This window comes from Heterocephalus glaber, unplaced genomic scaffold (assembly GCF_053883595.1).
Source record: "Heterocephalus glaber isolate CG9 unplaced genomic scaffold, H.glaber_assembly_v1.0 deba00001497, whole genome shotgun sequence".
NCBI lineage: Eukaryota > Metazoa > Chordata > Mammalia > Rodentia > Bathyergidae > Heterocephalus > Heterocephalus glaber.
In genome coordinates, this window is record NW_028258320.1 from 73,681,061 (window position 1) to 73,699,432 (window position 18,372).

The 18,372-nt window shown below is 41.6% G+C and overlaps 1 protein-coding gene and 1 long non-coding RNA gene across 35 annotated transcripts in view; one reads left to right on the top strand and one right to left on the bottom strand.

Annotated features, from left to right (window-relative positions):
* Positions 1–30: 30 nt before the first annotated feature.
* Positions 31–17,867, top strand: LOC110347838 (uncharacterized). Of its 2 annotated transcripts, XR_015440493.1 has the most exons (4): positions 31–1,068; positions 3,082–5,473; positions 8,667–8,879; positions 10,598–11,338. It is a non-coding gene; the product is annotated as an uncharacterized LOC110347838 (long non-coding RNA). The 2 variants fall into 2 exon arrangements; XR_002392713.2 differs by having other exon boundaries at positions 8,667–17,867.
* Positions 11,626–18,372, bottom strand: part of Add3 (adducin 3) — a 127,544-nt gene continuing 120,797 nt past the window's right edge. For 20 of the 33 annotated variants that reach the window (XM_087185309.1, XM_087185321.1, XM_087185318.1 and 17 more), the window contains 3 exons: positions 16,270–16,393; positions 14,367–14,462; positions 11,626–13,766 (listed from right to left, as the gene is read on the bottom strand). In XM_087185309.1, the coding sequence (XP_087041435.1) occupies positions 13,474–13,766; positions 14,367–14,462; positions 16,270–16,393 (513 nt within the window). In that variant the 3' untranslated portion in view covers positions 11,626–13,473. The remainder of the gene's footprint in view (positions 13,767–14,366; positions 14,463–16,269; positions 16,394–18,372) is intronic. The other 13 variants (XM_087185333.1, XM_087185331.1, XM_087185330.1 and 10 more) reach the window with 1 other exon arrangement.

The window sequence follows — 18,372 nt, forward strand, 5'->3', positions numbered from 1 at the left end:
TTTTAGACAGGGTCTTGATTAGTAATTCAGACTGGTCTTGAACTCACTCTGTAGCCCAGGCTGGCCTTGAACTTGAGGCAGTCCTCCTGCCTCAGCCTCCCGAGTGCTGGGATTGTAGGTGTTGCCATCATGCCTGGCTTGGGCAGGAGTGCTTTTTACCTGCATGTGTCACACGGACTGGCATTGACTCACAGCTGCTCTGCAGGCAGCAGTGGACTGACAGGTGTTAATTGTCCTGGAGGCTTCCACGTGAGGGATCGGCCTGTGCTTTGGGGAAATTCAAATCAAATTACTCGCCTTAAAGCCAGTGTGAAGGTCCTAGGGGAGGGCGGACAGCTGGCAGGGAGATGGTGGTCTGGTCCCTCCTAGTGTCCCTCCACCGGTCGGCACAGCCCTGGTCTGTGCCCACAAAGCTCTGCTCAGAGGCCTCTGCCCCACCCACCTGCTGCTGCCACCCGGCAGACCAGGACCCGCCCTTCTACACGACCTCGCCACTCCTGCCTAGTGATAACCTCCCCACATTTACTACTCCTTTCTCAGAGGCCAGGTTGAACCTGGGCAGAAGGGCAGAGGACCGAGCAGGGTGGGGTGGGAGCAGCGATGGGCTCCAGACACACAAGCCACAGATAGCAAAAAAAAGAGGTGGCTGTTAATCATTTTTTCATCTGTGGCAGTCTCAGTGCCTTCCTACGAATCTCCTCATGATGTTCTTTCAAGCACAGATGACATACTTCCCAAGAGGAACTCTCATGGGTTGGTCTTTTTCATCTTTTTCACGTTCACCAGGGCAATTTTTACTGAGCCCTGGTTAATGGCTCAGTTAACCTGCTTCTTACTCCAGCTCTGGCTCCAACAGTGACTGTCCTCTCATGTCTCACCCAGGGAAAAGCATCTGTGTGTGCAAGGAGATGCAGCTCAGGAGGGGAAGGAGACTACCAGGGGGCCAGAATTCCTGTGTCTCACTTGCTCAGCAGAAGGGACAGTGTGGACCCCAGAATCCAACAGATGAGTTTGTTTCCTCGGAGGAATGGACAGACCAGTGCTGGGAGAGGAAGTGGGGCAGGAGAGGTGAGGACTCACACACTGGCTGCAGACCCCAGCGGTAAGAGGTGGCCTTCCTGGGTCAGGCTCAGCCCCAGGCAGGGAAAAGGTGCCAGCTACCTTCAGAGAAAGGCATCTGAGTGACGACAGAGATCAGGGAGCCCGGGGCCTGCCCAGAGAAACCTACATTTGGAAGAGGACACAGAGTTGGGTGGGTGGCTCCCTGGCCTTATCAGGAGCCCGCAGTCCAGCCTGGCACTGGGGCAGATGGACTGTCCTAGCTCCACCCTGCTGGGCTTGTCGGAGGCCCCACACCCGTGCTCAATGTCACCCCGCTGTTGGCCCGCTGCCTCCTTGCCACTGCCACCGTAATGGGAAGGAGAACTGGCTGGCTTTGAGAGTCAGGGCTGAGGGAAGGCATGACACTGCCCAGACTGGCAAATCCAAGCACGGGAGGTGCAGTTGAAGGAGTTAACACCTATGTGGTCCCAGTGTGCTTAGGAACAAATTAAACATCTCCATCAGAATCCCTTCAGCTTGGAGTGTTAATCACATTTCTCCCCGTGGCAGAAGGGCAGAGGCTCAGATAAGTCTAAGTAGCAAGTACTCGAAAATGCTCCCCCCTCCCCAGGGGTGTGGCACAGTGGCCCTCAGGTGACACGTGCTTGTAGTCCTGGGGCACTTGCTGGCTACGTGACCTTGGGTGAGCTATTCCTCCGAAGAGTCTCAATTTCCTCATCTGTGAAACACCGCAGTGCTCTCCAGCAAGTGAGGACGCTGAAGGTAGTCAGTAATTGTTCCCTCCCCAAACTGCCTTCCCTTCCTCCACTGCCTCCACCTTCGCATTTGACCAGTTTGCTAGCAGCCAACTAGTGCTGATGATCAGACCCTGTGGTGGTTTTAAAATATGGCCACAGATTCTTTGATACCCCTGTCTTTAAAAAGTGGGAACTAATGACCCTTCCCTTACACTAGGGACTTAGTAACACAGAGTGGCCAAGCAAGGGAATAGCGAGGGCAGGGAAGGTGAGGGTAGGCTGACTGGGGCTGGCATTTGTGATCTCTAGTTTTCAGAGATGATTCTTTTCTGGTTAGGTCTTATTTTGGGGGGAACAGGATAAGCTCTACATTCCAGGGCAAACATGGAAACTCGACAGGTGATACCTAACCTGTGCTTTGGGTGGTGGCTGGGACTGTGACAGCCCTGTGGTGAGGGCCTTTAAGTAAACAGCATCCCACAGCTGGTGGGTGTTGGGTGGCACCTCCAGGGAGGCCTTCCCACTGCAGGTCCAGAGACAGCATTCGAAACGGTGAATGCGGGTGAGCACAGGATTCACTTACAGTGGGGCAGCTGCTGACGGTTTTCAGGAACTCTTGGCATCATAAAAATGTAAAAAATGCGCGGTTTGAAAATTTTAACTTTTAACATACATACTAGATAAAAAGTGTTAAGAGGTCTTATAATGAAAAAGTCTCCATTCTACCTGTCCCCTATGAGCTGATTCCCTTTCCCATGGACAACCCTGTGTAGCTGATTTCTACTTTACACTTCCAGGGATATTTTATACCTACACATGAAAACAACAAATTGTTTTCTCCTATTCCACAAAAGGACATTGTTCTTCACGGTGCTTTTTATTATTCAATACTCCTATGGCTTAAAATAACATCTTTCCTTAATTATCACAATTTTTTAATTTTCCAAGTTTTTAGTAGTTTATTGTTCAACATTTGAAAATTTAAAAAGTAAAAAACAAAAAACCTTTGTAATCCCACCACCTAGAAATCATCATGGTTAAATACATGGTATTTGGGTGTGTTTTTCCTTGTTTTTTCCCTCATAAGTACGAGGGTCTGTAATATGACTAAGTTTCAAAATAAAATTGATGTAGGAAAAAAATTTACTTTTTTTTCCCATTTCCTTTTACATGCTCCACCCCATTCCCCAGGACAATACGATACTGTGAGTACTGGCAGATTTGTCTTCAGCATCTCTGTTTCCTAGGACTGACACTCACCTGCCTTTTCTGTCTTCTCTAGACTGTGAAGAGAACAGCCGGAACTCACAGCACATCCCCAAGACAGAAAACTAAATCGTGACGCATCTGTAACCTTCCTTATGAGACTCGCTTAGATGCCCAAAATGAAATAGCTGGGGCCGTGACCAACCCTCTGTGTGATGGCGCTCAGTTTTCCAGGGACAAAGAGCCAGGAAATTAACCGTTTCCAACAAGAGCCCAAGAGGCAGGCTGCTTCCTCTGCCAGCACCTTTGAACTGCAGTGCTTCATCACATCCCTCAGGATTCTTCGGGAAGCCGTCTTAGGGCCTCCTGATCTAGAGTACCCCAGTGTGGCAGGAATCAGCTTAACAATTCTTTCACCTGTCACCGTCCCAGGGCATAAACTACCTTCCAGCAATGAGCACTAGGGCACATTAGAGTTACCTGTTCACCGCTCATCTTCTATCCTTTTTTAAAGACTGGGAACTTGGTCAGAGTTCTGCAATGACTCCTAAGAAGAATAGGAAGGGCAGCATTTAACAGTAACAGTGAGAGGGGCAGGCCAGCTATCCTTTAATCTTTGCCCTAGCAGATCAAGAGACCAAAAAGAGTGACAGCCGGGCGGGCGTGGTGGTGCACACCTGTAATCCCAGCACTCAGGAGGCTGAGGCAGGAGGATTGCTGTGAGCTGGAGGCCACACAGTGGCCACGTAGTGAGTTCAAGGCCAGCCCAGGCTACTAGTGAGATCCTGTCTCAGAAAACAAACAAACAAAAACCACACACACACACACACACACACACACACACACACACAAAAGTGATGATAATAAATATTACCAACATTCAGGCCTTATTGACACTGGTTCTAATCCAAGTTCTATGTATTTTATCACCTTGCTGGTCATGCTGACGAAAGGAAGCATCTCCCTGGTGGGCCTACTGCAGAGTTGGGAAGCCGGCACCAGGTCAGGTCAGAGGGTGTGAAGGGCCCGCTGGCCGGGGCTGGGGAAGGGCCAGCCAGCACAGACAGCTGTGGGTGCAGAGCACTGGGAACCAGACCTTCCTAGGTCCCCCAGATGAGGAGCAGACTGAAGTCCCGAGGGAGTGCTTCTCACTGGCAGCAGGCGAAGGAGCAGATGGAGAGGTGATTATTTGGGCAAAAGTGGACAATATGACCACAGAAGGTCACAAGGACAAACCCCGTGGATCCCAGCTGTTCTGGGAGGATAGAGACCTACACACACCTTTCTTCCAGAAAGGGCAGCAAACAGACCTCAGGCCTTGATTCTCTTCTATCCAGTTAGTGCTCCCCAGGAGTATCTGATGTTGCTCCCAGTAGGGGAGGCAGAGCCATCCTTCCAGCCAAGATGTCGACGGGGAAACTGGTTTGGAAGTAACATGGGCCGACTGTCAGAGCTAGAGTGCTGCGAGCACTGGGCCCTTGCTCAGTAGTCTTTGCTCCTGCTCCCAGGCAGGTTCTGGCACAAACTATAACAACCCACTCCTTCAGCCTTCCCATATGGCTTGATCTTGTCACACGGATGCTTCCACTGTGCAAGCCATGCCAGGTTCTCTTCCCCATCAGCTGGGGCTGCTTGGTCAGCTCACCTGGCTGTGGTTTCCAGGACTACTCTTGTTGAGGCTGGAGGAACTGAGGAAGCGCTGGCCTCTGCCTGTGGAACCCACCCACACTGAGCCATGTCTGCCACCAGGCCAGTCAGGACCTTGTCTTGGCTGAGCTCTGGATTCTCAGCAGTGGTGTCTTAGTTCCGGTAACAGTGTCCCTACCAGTCCCTCTTCACATCTGACTTCCTGTCTTGATACACTGCTAACTCTACTTGGGCCCCTTAAGCCCGAGGTCCTGCCTTGATCTTGCCATGACCCCATAGGAAGTGGGGGAAGCGCTGCGCTTGAAGCTGTGGCTGCACTCCTACACATCCCACAGGACTTCTGCAGTCCTGCTGTCTGGCTCCGGATTCCAGGCTGGGACTTGAGCTTCCCTGACGTAGACCACTGCACCGGATGGCGGTCTGGCTTTCTGCCGCTCTGCCCAGGTTCCATGTCTCACCTGCTGGGCTGGATTTGCTGTACGAGCCTGCAGCTCAGGCTCTCGTCTCACACCTGACTCTGCTTGGTGGTGGCGGCAGTGATGAGTAGGAAGAATTCCAGAGCTTGCCCCACCCAGTCTGCCCTGCTTTGCAGTTTACTGTTCAGCCTAACTTTGGCAACTATACATGCATGTGCTCTTGCTCAATACTAACACCAAGGTCAAAATGGAGATGAGAGTAACCATCTACAAAATAGCTTCATGTACACATCTTAAAATATAAAACTATGTGGAGAGCAGGTGGGAAGAACGAGGCCTCATTGGCCTCCTCGGTGAGCAGTGAGGAGAAAGGGCACGCGAGTGTGCTGACAGCTGCAGGGAGAGGTAAGCACCTGCGGCGACGTTTCCCGAGACTGCAGTGGAGGGTGGGAGGCAGTGAGTCCTTTGCAACCCTCGCTGCCTGCGCCTGTGCCTGAGTGAATAAAGCCAAGGTGAGCCGGTCATTTAGGGCTCTGTGTTGAAGGGAGACACGAGCCCCCTTGGCCCTCAGATTTTAACTTCTTTCTGTGTCTACTTTTCCTTGTCGTCACCCTCTGGTCAGGTTCGAACTCAGCTTGTAGGCTGATTCCTACAAAACTATCTAAAAGATATATATATTTTAAAACAAAGCAGCTTTATTACACAATATATTTCATTGATTTGTTTTTTGTGGTACTGGGGTCTGAACCCAGGGCCTCTGCACTGAGCTACATCGCCAGTCATTTTTTAAACTTTTTATTTGGAGACAGGGTCTTGCTAAGTTAGTAAGCTGCTCAGGTTGAGTCTGAGCTTGCAATCCTCCTGGCTCAGCCCCCCAGAGTGCTCGAATTGTGGGCATGAGCCACCATGCTCGGTAAAATAATATAAAGGCCAATCCCACAGAAAAATTCAGGTGTAATGGGAACCCACCTTCCAATCCCTCAGCCCATGGACTAGTAGATAATTTGAGATATGTTCTTGGGTATCTTAGCCTCAAATGACCCCCTGCCACCCACTTTTTCCAGCTGAAACAACTGAAGCCAACATTTCCAAAATAGAAACCAGGTAGGAAGTAATGTTTAATCTTAACTTGTTAGTCCAGTAAACACTGCTGGAAGGGTTTGCCTGTGCCTTCCAACAAGTTGGCTGTACCCACGTGTTCTCCCATAAAACCGAGGTCATCTGCCCTGAAGTCAGTCTCACAGCAGTCATCACTGCGGCCCCCCAGCCCCAGCATTACTCAACAGGAAAGGGGAGGTGTGGAGCTCAACAACTACTTCTTGTTTGCGGAGAAGCTTCACAAGTATCGCTTGTGGAAAAACTTTTTATTTGTTTAGATTGTATCTATCAAAGAAAATACTACTTTAAGTAAGGACAAAACACTTTGCTGGCAGGTCACTGAAAAGGGCTTACCAGCACAGCAGCTCCAAGTTCAGGCTGGGGTTGATACCATGTTTTAAAAAACAAAACAAAACTTTACCTGAGAGGGAGTGTGTGTGTGTGTCTGTGTGTGTTTGTTGTTTCTTTGAGACAGGGTCTCACCTTTTTTTTTGGTATGGGGGAATCGAACTTGGGTCCTTGCGCTTGTGCAGCAGGCGGCGAAACCACTGAGCTAAATCCCCAGCCATGGGTTGACTGTTTTAACGAAAGGATTTGGTCAGGTACGGTGGCACACACCTGTAATCTCAGCACTAGGGAGGCTGAAGCAGGAGCATTACTTTGAATTCAAGGTCAGCCTGGGATATGGGCTAGATAGTGAGTTCCAGGCCAGTCTTAACTACACAGCGAGACCCTGTCTCAGAAAAACAAGAAAAAATTTAGGTGTCTTAACTGAAGAAGTTTTGTCCAGTGAATTAATGTATTTGTTATGTATCGGAAATGTACTAATAAAGATTTATGTCTAGAAAACAAAACAAAACAAAAAACATAATCGAAGTCAAGAGTACCTGAGGGAAATACAGGTTCTACTTCCTTGTTTTCCCCAGTAGTGGGGACTGAAGCAGGGCCTCTGCACTGAGCCACATCCCCAGCCTGTGAACTTGAGACATCCCTGTCTCTGGCTCGCAGAGTGCTGGGCTGATAGATGTACACTGCCATGCCGAGTCTGTCTTTTAAAGCGCACATTTTATAACACATCTCTTCCTCATTTCCACTCCTGTCTGTCAGGATGCCTGTTGTACTGCTTTGGGAAATTCAAGGTTTTTTTTCTTGAGAATTTCCATCTAATAGCAAACGGAAGGGATATTGTTTGGCTTAATAAATTCAATTAGCTAACACTCAAATGTGGTTTTTCTACAAGCTCACATATTTACTGGCTGAGAGGCAGAGTCTAACAATGGAAAAATCTTGTTTACAAATCCTTTCATTTGATGCTACAGACCTGTACTACAGATCAATTATTTGCTATTTCAAAAACAGATTTGAAAAATCTTAAGAATTTCTTAGAAATATACTTCAGTACACATTCAAATTTGACTAAGAAAGCCAATGCTTATGATTTTAAGGCATAATTAGCAGGGAACTGGTATTTTGCCTGGTGACAGCAGTTACGTGGAACTTACAGTAACCACAAGGGATTGTCCATCATAGGCACGTGCGAAGTTGGCTCTAGAGAGACAGGACCTAAAGGTGTCATGTTCCTAAAGGAAACATACCTAGGTACACAAGCTGGCATAATCATCTTCGCCATAGCTTCAGTGTCAAGATTTATGCAACCAGAAATTATATAGGCCTTAAACAAACTAGGCGCTAGATTTTTAGCCATCTCTCAATTTTTCTGGTAGATACAAGTTTTTCCTTTTGGTATAAAGAAACATTAAAATGTGTCAGTGTGCCATCTAAGGTACAAACAGCATTTTAAAAATTGTAAGTTCCAACAGAAAAGAAATCAGCATCATGACTAATTTGAGAGAATATGCAAAAGACTCATGGAGAATTAACAACTTTAAATTTTAGGAAAACAATTGGTATTGATAAATAATATACAAGCTCAATCTTGCAGTGTTTTCTCTTAAATATTCCCATCCTAAAGGTCTAAATATCAGTTGGCAGGAAACTTTGGAAAACCATGTATTTACCTGCTCCTAGGTTCTGATCCAATTCATTTCCAAGGGAGTCGTGGTACGGAAGGAAGCGTGAGATGCAGACTTCAGAGACCTTTGCTCGAGTCCTGGCTCCGCCTCTGAGCCACACAGGCAGGCACAACCTCTCTGAAGAGTGGACCCCTCACAGCTGGAACAATATAACTTTGGTATAAGGAACAAATGGAGTAATATGGTTATCTATGAACTTTCCTTAACCTTAGTCTGCATCCCGAAATGGATAATCAGAACAAATCCAAACTCAAAATTTTGAAGGAGGGTCCCTCAACACTAAATGTGGACCCAATATTGCCCCCTAATGGTTATGTCTTAGAAATGAAACCCCTTTGAATACAGTGGACCTTCGAGTTACGACCAGCCTAACATACAAACAACTTGGGTTATGACTGTAATTTTAGTTTTAACTCACGACCAAAGTCTTGAGTTATGACCGGAATGTCGGCCCCTTGTTCTTCCAGATGGTCTCAGATACAGATTTAACCCTTAGAGAGTTCTGGAAGGAACATTACAGCATCTTCTCCTGTGTGGGGTTGAGAAATCCTGGGCCAATGTCTCTAAGGACCCTGAGATCTGCCTTGAAGAAAGCGTGGCCTTAAATTATAAAGGAGAGAGACTTTGAAGGCAACTGACCAACTTGAGTTACAACCACCCCTCGAGAACAAACTGAGTTGGTAAGCCAAGGGTCCACTGTACTGTTAAATTTGCAAATTTTTTTTCCCATAAGAAGTTCCTCAAAAATCATTCTTGTTCTAAAATGCAGCATGTACATCAGGTTTTTCTCCAAGGAAGACTAGATCTAATTAGATTCATGTAAGTAAAATTTTGAGTAGCTACAATCACGTTTGATCTTTAAAACTACCCCTATGACTAAGCTATCATTGAGGCATTTTTTTTTTGGTACCGGGGATCGAACTTGGGTCCTTGGGCTTGCGCAGCAGGTGGCAAAACCACTGAGCTAAATCCCCGGCCCCCCCTTTTTTTTTTGGTACCAAGGATTGAACTCGGGTCCTTGTGCTTGCGCAGCAGGCAGCAAAATCACTGAGCTAAATCCCCAGACCCATTTTGAGTTTTAAAAACATTTGCCTTTCAATGTCTCCCCTGCTTCAAATACTGGAACCCAAAAAAGATAAAGGGCTTCTTTCCAAGGTTTTTTTTTTTTTTTTCAAATTTGGTGGTACTGGGGAATGAACCCAGGGCTTTGCACCTGGTAGGCAAATGCTCTACCACTGAGCTACACCCTAGTCTTTATTTTTGAGAATGTCTTGATAAGTTGCCCAGGTCGGTCTGACTTGCAACCCTCCTGCCTTTGCCTCCAATCCATAGGCTTGGATTATGGCTTGTGCCGGAGCTTCTTTGTTGCCTCTTGGGCAAAGGTCCAGATACCTTGTCTTCCAGATGTCATGGAGAACATTAGAGAACTGGTTCTTCATCCCAAAGGATCCTATTACCACTGCTCATTCCCATTACATCACCTTCTTTATTCTGGGGCAACTTGTTGGGGGGAGGGGTCTTCCAAATCAATGTTTGGTCCCAAATGTACTTATATCAACATGAGTTCCCCATGGCTGGACTTTAAGTCTAAATGGAGGGAATGGCTTCCCTCTAAAAAAGCCCGCAAGTCTACACCGGAGTCATAGAGAGCCTAGTACACAGATGGCACCAATGACTTTGGAAGTGTGTATCTACAGGTGAAATGCCCTCTCCTTTCAGCCTTTTATAACCCTTAGTTCCATCATCTGCAGAACAAGGATACATCTCCTACTCTCTCTGTTGGGTAGGCCAAATGAGTCAGCATGGGAAACGCACTTATCGTGATCTTTGCTACACAGAAGGCATCAGAAAGGTTGACAACTAGCTCTTCAGTCAAAAACCCTGCCAATTATCGAAGGAGGCTTTATACTGCCACTTACAGGAAATTATTCCTCAGAGGCCTTATTTCTACCAATTTCTGACACCATACAGCTCAGAAATTGTCAGTGTGTTTTCCACAGGCACTGCAGTTGTGTACTGGTGAAATGGGACGTGCTACCAGAGCAGTTGAGAACGGCCTAGTGAGGAGAATCAGCAACGGAGATGTCTTCCAAGTTCCAGCTACTTCACCGCACAGATGATGCTGACAGACTGAGAAAAGGGGCGCTGAGCTGAAGAATGGAAACACACTGGATCGTTAGATCTATTCCACCCTCTAGCGGCCACTAAGATTGTTCTTTTTAAAATTCCGGTCTGGCTAAGATTGCAATTTGAGTATGTGTATACATAATCTTTCAGTTTAAAAAAGAAGCAATTTGGCTTTATTGTGTTTTCTGCTTATGTAAAAGAAGGAGCTAATGTTAAGAGAAACTAATGCTATAACAATTTTATTCATTCAGTTCTGTTTCTTGTTGAACAGGCAACTACTTTTCAGTGGACTTTGAAGGGAGAACTGAAGATAATGGTTTTTGTTGCTTTACAGAAGGAAATTTTGAAATGAACAGATTTCTGACACAGCAATTTTTACTACAGAGTTATTTACAACCCAAGGTAACAAGTATGCCCAAGACTGTGAATCTATTCTTTATCTGCCCAAGCCCTTCATTTTTGTAATAGGTATAGTAAAAAATCTGATTAACTAGAACCCTCAATTAACATGATTTCCCCCTCTTGGACTCTATTTTTAGGATAAAATGGGAAAAAAAGGTCACAAGAAATTATTCATGTGAGGTTTTAGTTTAAAAATCTTTTGAGTGGTTAAGTAGAAAAAAATCCAGGATAGAGATTACATTCATACTGTGATTATGTATAGAAAATACATGTATAACTGGCCAAGAGCTAGAAGGGAACAAAAGGTTTGAATATCAATGTGGTGGAATTGTGAACTGTTTTCTATTTTTTCTACTTTCTTTACATTATTTGTATAATAACATTAAAAATCAAAAAGGGGTAATGTGTAAACTCAGTACATATTTTACAACATTTTCTATTCTACCTTGATAGATATGAACAAGTTTATAAGAAGCCTAAGGCCACTATGTCCTATCAAGGCCTAAAATAATAGAGAATGTTCCCTCCAATAAAAGATGAAAAGTTTCATAGCTGGGTGCAGTAGCACCTGTCTGTAATACTAACACTCTGGCAGGAGTCTGAATCCAGTTTGGGCAATTTAGTGACTCAGCAAGTCTCAAAATATATGTATTTATATATTTTATATGCACATATTATACATTTTATATGTACATTATACATATAAAAGACATATTTATATATATGTATACATATATATATGTATATATACCTATTTCTAACTAATTTGCAAATACATTTATCAAAATGTTCCTTATTCAGTAGCACTGCAGTTTCACTGAACTATAAAATTCAACAGACCACAAAGTATAGGGTAAGTAACCACTCTTGAATGGAAGCCTCATAAAACCAAATCTATATACTTAAAATACTGTTTATTTGTGATTTAACATTAATTAGCATAACATCTAAGAGCAATATCAGATAACATTTATACATTTTCCACAGGACACAGAAGTTCATTGGCTCATTCATTATGTTAAAGCAAGTAAACAGAGGCATTAGCAAAAGGTGCAATAGTTTATGGTTGCTTTAAAAAATATTTATGCACATTGCATTCATTTAGATATATATATTTTAAAAAAGTTATGGAAAGGCATAGTTCACAGGTTACTGTTTCTACATACATCATAATACAACATAAATGATGTAGAACATAAAATAATCCTCACATACACAAGTAAGCAATTGAAAGTTTCCACTAAGATGAAAACACTGATTCCAGTAGTTAGTGAGGTCGAGTGATGTCCCAGGCTCCGTGTCAGCTCTGCAGCACACACAGACAGAACCCACCCAGAACATACCGCGAGCCACAGAACTTCTTGCATGCTAACTCACCCCTCAGAACACTTTGGATTATTTTTACCCACTGACCATTTGGGATCTTTGATTTTACATTGATTTGTGACATCACTTGTGAAAAAGGGGAAAACTATATTAGGTCTAGGTTTAAATTTGTATTTACATTAGAAAGTTAACTAAAAAGATTTAAAAAATTGTAAAAAATCAAGAAGTGGTAGTTTTCTTAGGGATTAGACCACTGATTTCTTCTAATGCTGCCCTCTAAAGATAAACAATTTCGAAGGATTGACCCTTTTAAAACTGAAATATCAATCAAGATACTGATTTTGGAAGAGGAGCAGGATTTCAGAAACTTGGGACATGTTTTCAATAAGTCATGCTATATATCCTGTCATGAATAGGAGTTATTATCAAACAAGAATTCTTTCCACATCCCATCTTTTGTTCCCTTAGTTTTTCACTTTCTTTTTCATTCTTTTCCTTCTCATTTGGTTACCTTATGAGATTTTCTTCATTCACTAGCAGTACTAAGAGAAAAATACATTATAAGCTTCAAATATGAATCTAGATATACTTTTAATATGGCTCTAACCCCCCTTTGATACCAAGTCCCTGGATTCTTGACTTATATTTAAGTATACTTCAGTACCAAGCAGTCTCGAATGTGCCCTACTGTTAAGTGATTGGCTAATATGCATATGACACTTTTATACTGAATGGTATACAAACATCTCAACATATAAAAATTGTTTTTGCCAGAGTTAAACTAAATAACCCATGTTATATGTACAAAATCCCCTTTGTTGAAAAATAAGGGGCTTTTCTAAACTAATAAAAAAAGAAGTGTTCAAAAAAATTATAGTTTATTAAAATGACCTTTTTTGGCAAATGAAGTTACTTCAGGTGAGAAAATTTTATACTGAGTAAAACTCCAAACAAATCTTTTCTTAAAACTTTAAATGCCCATTGAAACATTGGGGACCCAAAAGATACAGTCAATAATCATAATTTAAAAATCATAATCTGACTATTAACTGTAGCAGGTGTGGAGAAATAAATATTCTCATTTCTTCCCTGGCAATTTCTTTCCAATAGTTATTATGAAGAAGTCCTGAAGTAATTCAGAGATATATTTGTGGCGAACTATAACAATACTTCATGAGAGCAGAGCTAATTAAAACTAGCAATTGTTTAAAAATTCAAAGCCATTTTTTGACATATAAAAAGAGATGAATTTCAAAGTTTTTTTTCATAATATTTTTCTTTTAGTAAAACTTCTTCCAGTTCTTAAAGTCCAGTTTGCTACATACCCCCAATCTGATCTACCACTGTATATTAATGATCAACTTAAAAGTGGTATTCAATGTGTAATGTCACATTGTAGTAATTATAAAAAGACTTTAGTTAGGCTTCAACTTTCTCTTTTTTCTTGTTCTTTTTCAGAAAAGAAGGAGTGCGGAATTTCTTCTTTTTCTTAGATGGTGATTTTGAAGGTGAGCCATCAGGTGATAGGACTTCTTCAATTTTTTCTGGAGACTTGATGGTAATCTCGATGTTTTCTATGGTCGCACTTGTAGTTAATCTACTCACTCGATTGGCAAGCTCATCTTCAACATCGTGCATATCATCCTTGCCATTTACTACCATGACAGGCACTTCCATGGAAATGAAGCTCTTGGAAAATATCTCATGGTTTTCTATAAAAGGGGAGGGATTTTTTTGTTTATTTTACAAGTTAACATTTCTGTTTTATTTTGTAAAACTGACAGGTTTTGGCAATGTTCTAAGGCATTACTTTAATTCTGATGAAGACAGATCATTATTTTCATAAATTATTAGTATGAAGCTAATTTTCTTAAATGATATAAAGGGGATGAGAACAAAGTTGTTAAGTGAAAGAGCTAGAGTATTCTGATCTGATGACATGATAATTTCACTGCAAATCAAGTCAGTATAAATGAGGAAGACACATATACTTTAGTTTTGGGGTCATGTGGCAATCAGAAATGAAGATTTCATGCTGCTGATTAAAGATGTATAGCAAATTGATTTTAAGTCCACAAATTCTTAGAAAGTATGGATGCCAAAAGTCTACAGTACAGTAAGCCAGTAAAAATGTTGATAAACAAAACATAGTACCCCATTTGATAAGAAATATAAAAATTTTTGGGAGACTCAAGTAAAGTCCATGGTAAACTTACTGTGACTAGTTGTTCAATTTCTTATATGAAAATAAATGACAGGGGGCAGACTCTTGAGACTACTCAGTGAATGCTATGGGAAATTACATTGAATACCTTCTAATTTTTCAGGGACATTTTGCGGTGACTGAGTTTGAGACTGAATTTGTGAAACAGATGAAGCGTCATCTGAGAGTAATTCCTGCTCAGCATCTGTTGGATAAGAGTTTTATTAAAAGCCATGCAAAACAAAACAAAGAAGCATAAGATTTCAGGGAGGTTAGTGCATACATCAAATGCCTGCATATACAGAGAAGATAAATTCTTCAGGTAGGAGCTAAGCATGCTAACAATTATCCCATATATCAATAATTATGCACTAAGAGGAGATTAATATGCTAAAACTTCTGGCTTCTAAGTTATTTTACATACAAGGTTACAAAGGAGGCATGGCTACTGGCAGCCCAGGCAAACAGTATGTACGCGTTTAGCTTTTGCTGGTGGTAGGAAACCAAAATATACTGAAGAGCCAGATGAAAAGAATTATGAAGCCTCACCAACGCTGTTACGTTGCTTTTTTTACATTACATTGCTGCAAAATGCTTCTCTGAATTTTGGAACAATATCCAATTAGTGATTCCTGTCAGAGCAATATTAGTGAGCTAATTTAGGAGCTCATAATGAATGTGGAAGAAATTATTCACAACATTATATATAAAAAATGATGGAGGGCTGGGGATTTAGCTCAGTGGTGCCACGCCTGCCTGGCAAGTGCAAGGTATCAAGTTCAATCCCTGGTACCCAAAAGAAAATAAAAAATGATGGTTGTACAGTACAATAGTTATTACCTGGCATCTTTAGGCTTTCAAAAGAGATTAAAGAGGGACATTTTACAAAATACAAAAAACAGAGAAAGCTTTCCACCTTACATTAAACAAGTTCAATATACAACTTAGCATATTTAGTATAGGTACATTAATGAGTTAGAATGATTTGTTTTTGTGACAAAGGCACAAACACACTGATAAAAATGTTCCTTGGACAATCCTGATGTCATCAGTTCTTCCCACAGGATATCTACCATGAATAAAAATTCTGTAAAGATTCTAAAAAGAATCTCTTATTTTAGAGCAGTGATGATGAACCTTTTAGAGCTTTCAGTGATAACAAACAGCCCCCTGGGGCATGTATGCCACAGGTTCACCACCAGTGTTCCAGAAAACAGGGAGCTAGTACTCAATTAGCTAGGATGCTTTCATTAACAATTTCTAATTATATCTAACAAACTACTAAGAGTTCGAAAGTCAGACAAACTCAGTTGTGTTAAGGTAGGCATGTGCTAAAGGAAAGTCACATAAACTTCTAGCAGTTTAAATTTTGATTTTGAAATGACCATAGTGGTACCTTGAGACACTCAGAAACAGAGACTTTACAAACCATTAAATCTAAGTACTTGTGAGTCTATGATTACTTCAAAGTAGAAAGTTTTTTTAAAAACCACATACTAGGAGATGTTTGAGTCTATATCAATATTTACTTTGCTAATTCTTTACTTACCTGTGGATTTCACTTTATAGATTTTAATTATAAAATAGCTAGCATTCAGATTGCTGAGGAAGAACAGCTTTCTCTGTATGTTAAGATATACAGTAGTTCTTGTCGAGGATTTAGTAGTTCTTAGCATTTCAGCCCCATGTACACTTAGCAAAGAACTGAGATAGATGAGAAATAGAACAAGTGCATGCAAAAGGTAAAATTATTTATTGTTAGTTTCGGTTTGAGACAAGGTCTCACTATGTAGTTCATGCTGGTCTTGAGTTCACTATATAGCCCAGTCTGACCTCCAACTCATGGCAATCCTCTTGCCTCAGCCTCTTGAGTATTGGGATTATAGGTGTGTGCCACCACACGTGGCTTATAAAAGCTACATTTAAAAAATTTTTGACTTTTAATCACCCAACAGGAGGTTCTCTAGTGTTATTAGTGTGTTATCCTAGGCTTATTTCGAAAGTTAACTAACCTTCTAGGCCTTGTTGTTTCCGTTCAATTGTCTTCTTATATTCTTCAAGTTCTCCTTCTGTGAGATGACTGAATGGGTTAGGAGGAGCTGGTGGGCCAAGGTCATCATCTTCAAATTGCATCATCTTACAAGGAAAAAATCCAGATGCATTACCAAGAGTTCTACTTATATCTGTTCTCTCTCTCACTCTCTCTCACACACACACACACACACACACACACACACACACACACACACACACACACGCATATATGATGTTTGTGACTCCCCACTTCACCAGAATTATAAGAAACAACTAAGTAACATGTTTCATTTAAAATACTCTTATGGGATTAATGCTCTTGAACTACTAATCCAATGGACTAAAATTGCCAGTGATGTTTCCTCAACAAGCATGTATAGGTAAACTTTAATTATCATTTTATTTCTTTTTTGTACGCTGGAATCTAACCCAGAGCTTTGAGTATGCGAGGTAAGCACTCTGCTATTGAATTACATCTCTGCTTTTAATAATCATTCTAAAATAAAACAAAGACAAACTCTAAGAGATTCAAATAACTAAGATTTTGAAAAACCAAAAAGCCTTAAAAATAAAACTATCAAAAGACTTTCTTTCAATTTGTTAGGAAAATAAACACGGTTATTTTCTCTAAGAAAGAAATTACTGAAACTTTCAGTTATCCCTGATAGATTAAATTCATGCATTTATTTGTGACTCACCCTCAAACCCCACTTAAAAGACACAGTAAAGGAACAGGAGAAAAAAAGGTATAAACCTTTAAGGACAAACAAATAGAGGAAGAGAAAGAGAGGATCAGAAATGTTAACACAGTTTTGGAAGATGGAAAGCAGAAAGAGTGGTCTGCAAAGCTGAGAGATCTGAAGCCTTCATCCTGTAGAGCAGGATGTTCATGCAGCTGGCTCACTGGCTCTGCAGACACCTGGGAAGCCTCAGAAAGTACAGGCATTAGGTACTATACAAGACACTGGTGAGGAAAAGCTGAAAATGTGGTCATTTAAAGGTCTAAATAACAAGAACACAGACTCCCAGGTTTCCTTTCCTATTCCACACTGTCAAGCATTTACCTCTCACTCATTTCTGCAGAAGACAGAGGTTGATTCTTCAGAAAAATCTGTCTATGGGACAAGAATACAGCTGAGGCCTCCTAAAATGATGGTGGAAAGATTGAAGAATTTACTCTGGGTAAATTAAATGGTCCCAGACAAAAGAACTACAGACAGTGATGTTTGGAAACTCCCCAGAGAAACAACCTACTCTGCATCCTATCACCTCATAGTGAAGCTCACCAAGCCTTGAACTCTTTTACACACCCAGGGCTTCTGATTGTTTTCAGTATCTCATTCTTCAGTGCAAATACACTGTACACATTACCAGACACTTGAGGAATGTTTCCAACATGGGTGACGGAGATCAGATCAGTAAGAAAAAGAGAACTCAGAAGAGACAAAGACAATAAAGGCATCTAAAGAAAACTGATTCCTGGGCCGGGGATTTAGCTCAGTGGTTCTGGCGCCTGCCTCACAAGTGCAAGGTCCTGAGTTTGATCCCCAGTACCAAAAAAAAAAAGAAAAGAAAACTGATTCCCTTAGAGCAATAAGAAAAAACATAAATTTTTTTGGTATTGGGGATCGAACTCAGGACCTTGTGCTTGGCAAGGCAGGTGGTAGCACCGCTGAGCTAAATCCCCAGCCCGAAAAAATATTATATACATGAAACAAAGATTAAGATATTATTTAAAGTGGAACATTCAGAGAATAAGAATTTTTTTTTTGACAATAAGAATTTTTAAAAATTAAAAAAGTTAATACCAAAATAGAAAATTAAGGGGCTGGGGATTTAGCTCAGTGGTTCCACTGTCTGCTTTTGCAAGTGCCAAGGACCCGAGTTCGATCTCCAGAACCAAAAAAAAAAAAAAAAAAAAAAAAAAAAAGAAAAAGAAATTAAGTAGAAGAATTAGAAAATAAAATCAGAATAACATCTTCTAGGAAGTAGGATAAAGGCAGAGACGTGTAAAGCAGGAGAGAAAAAAAATGAGAGGCTCAAAGAGGTCTAATGTCCAATCTAATAGAATACAAGAAAAG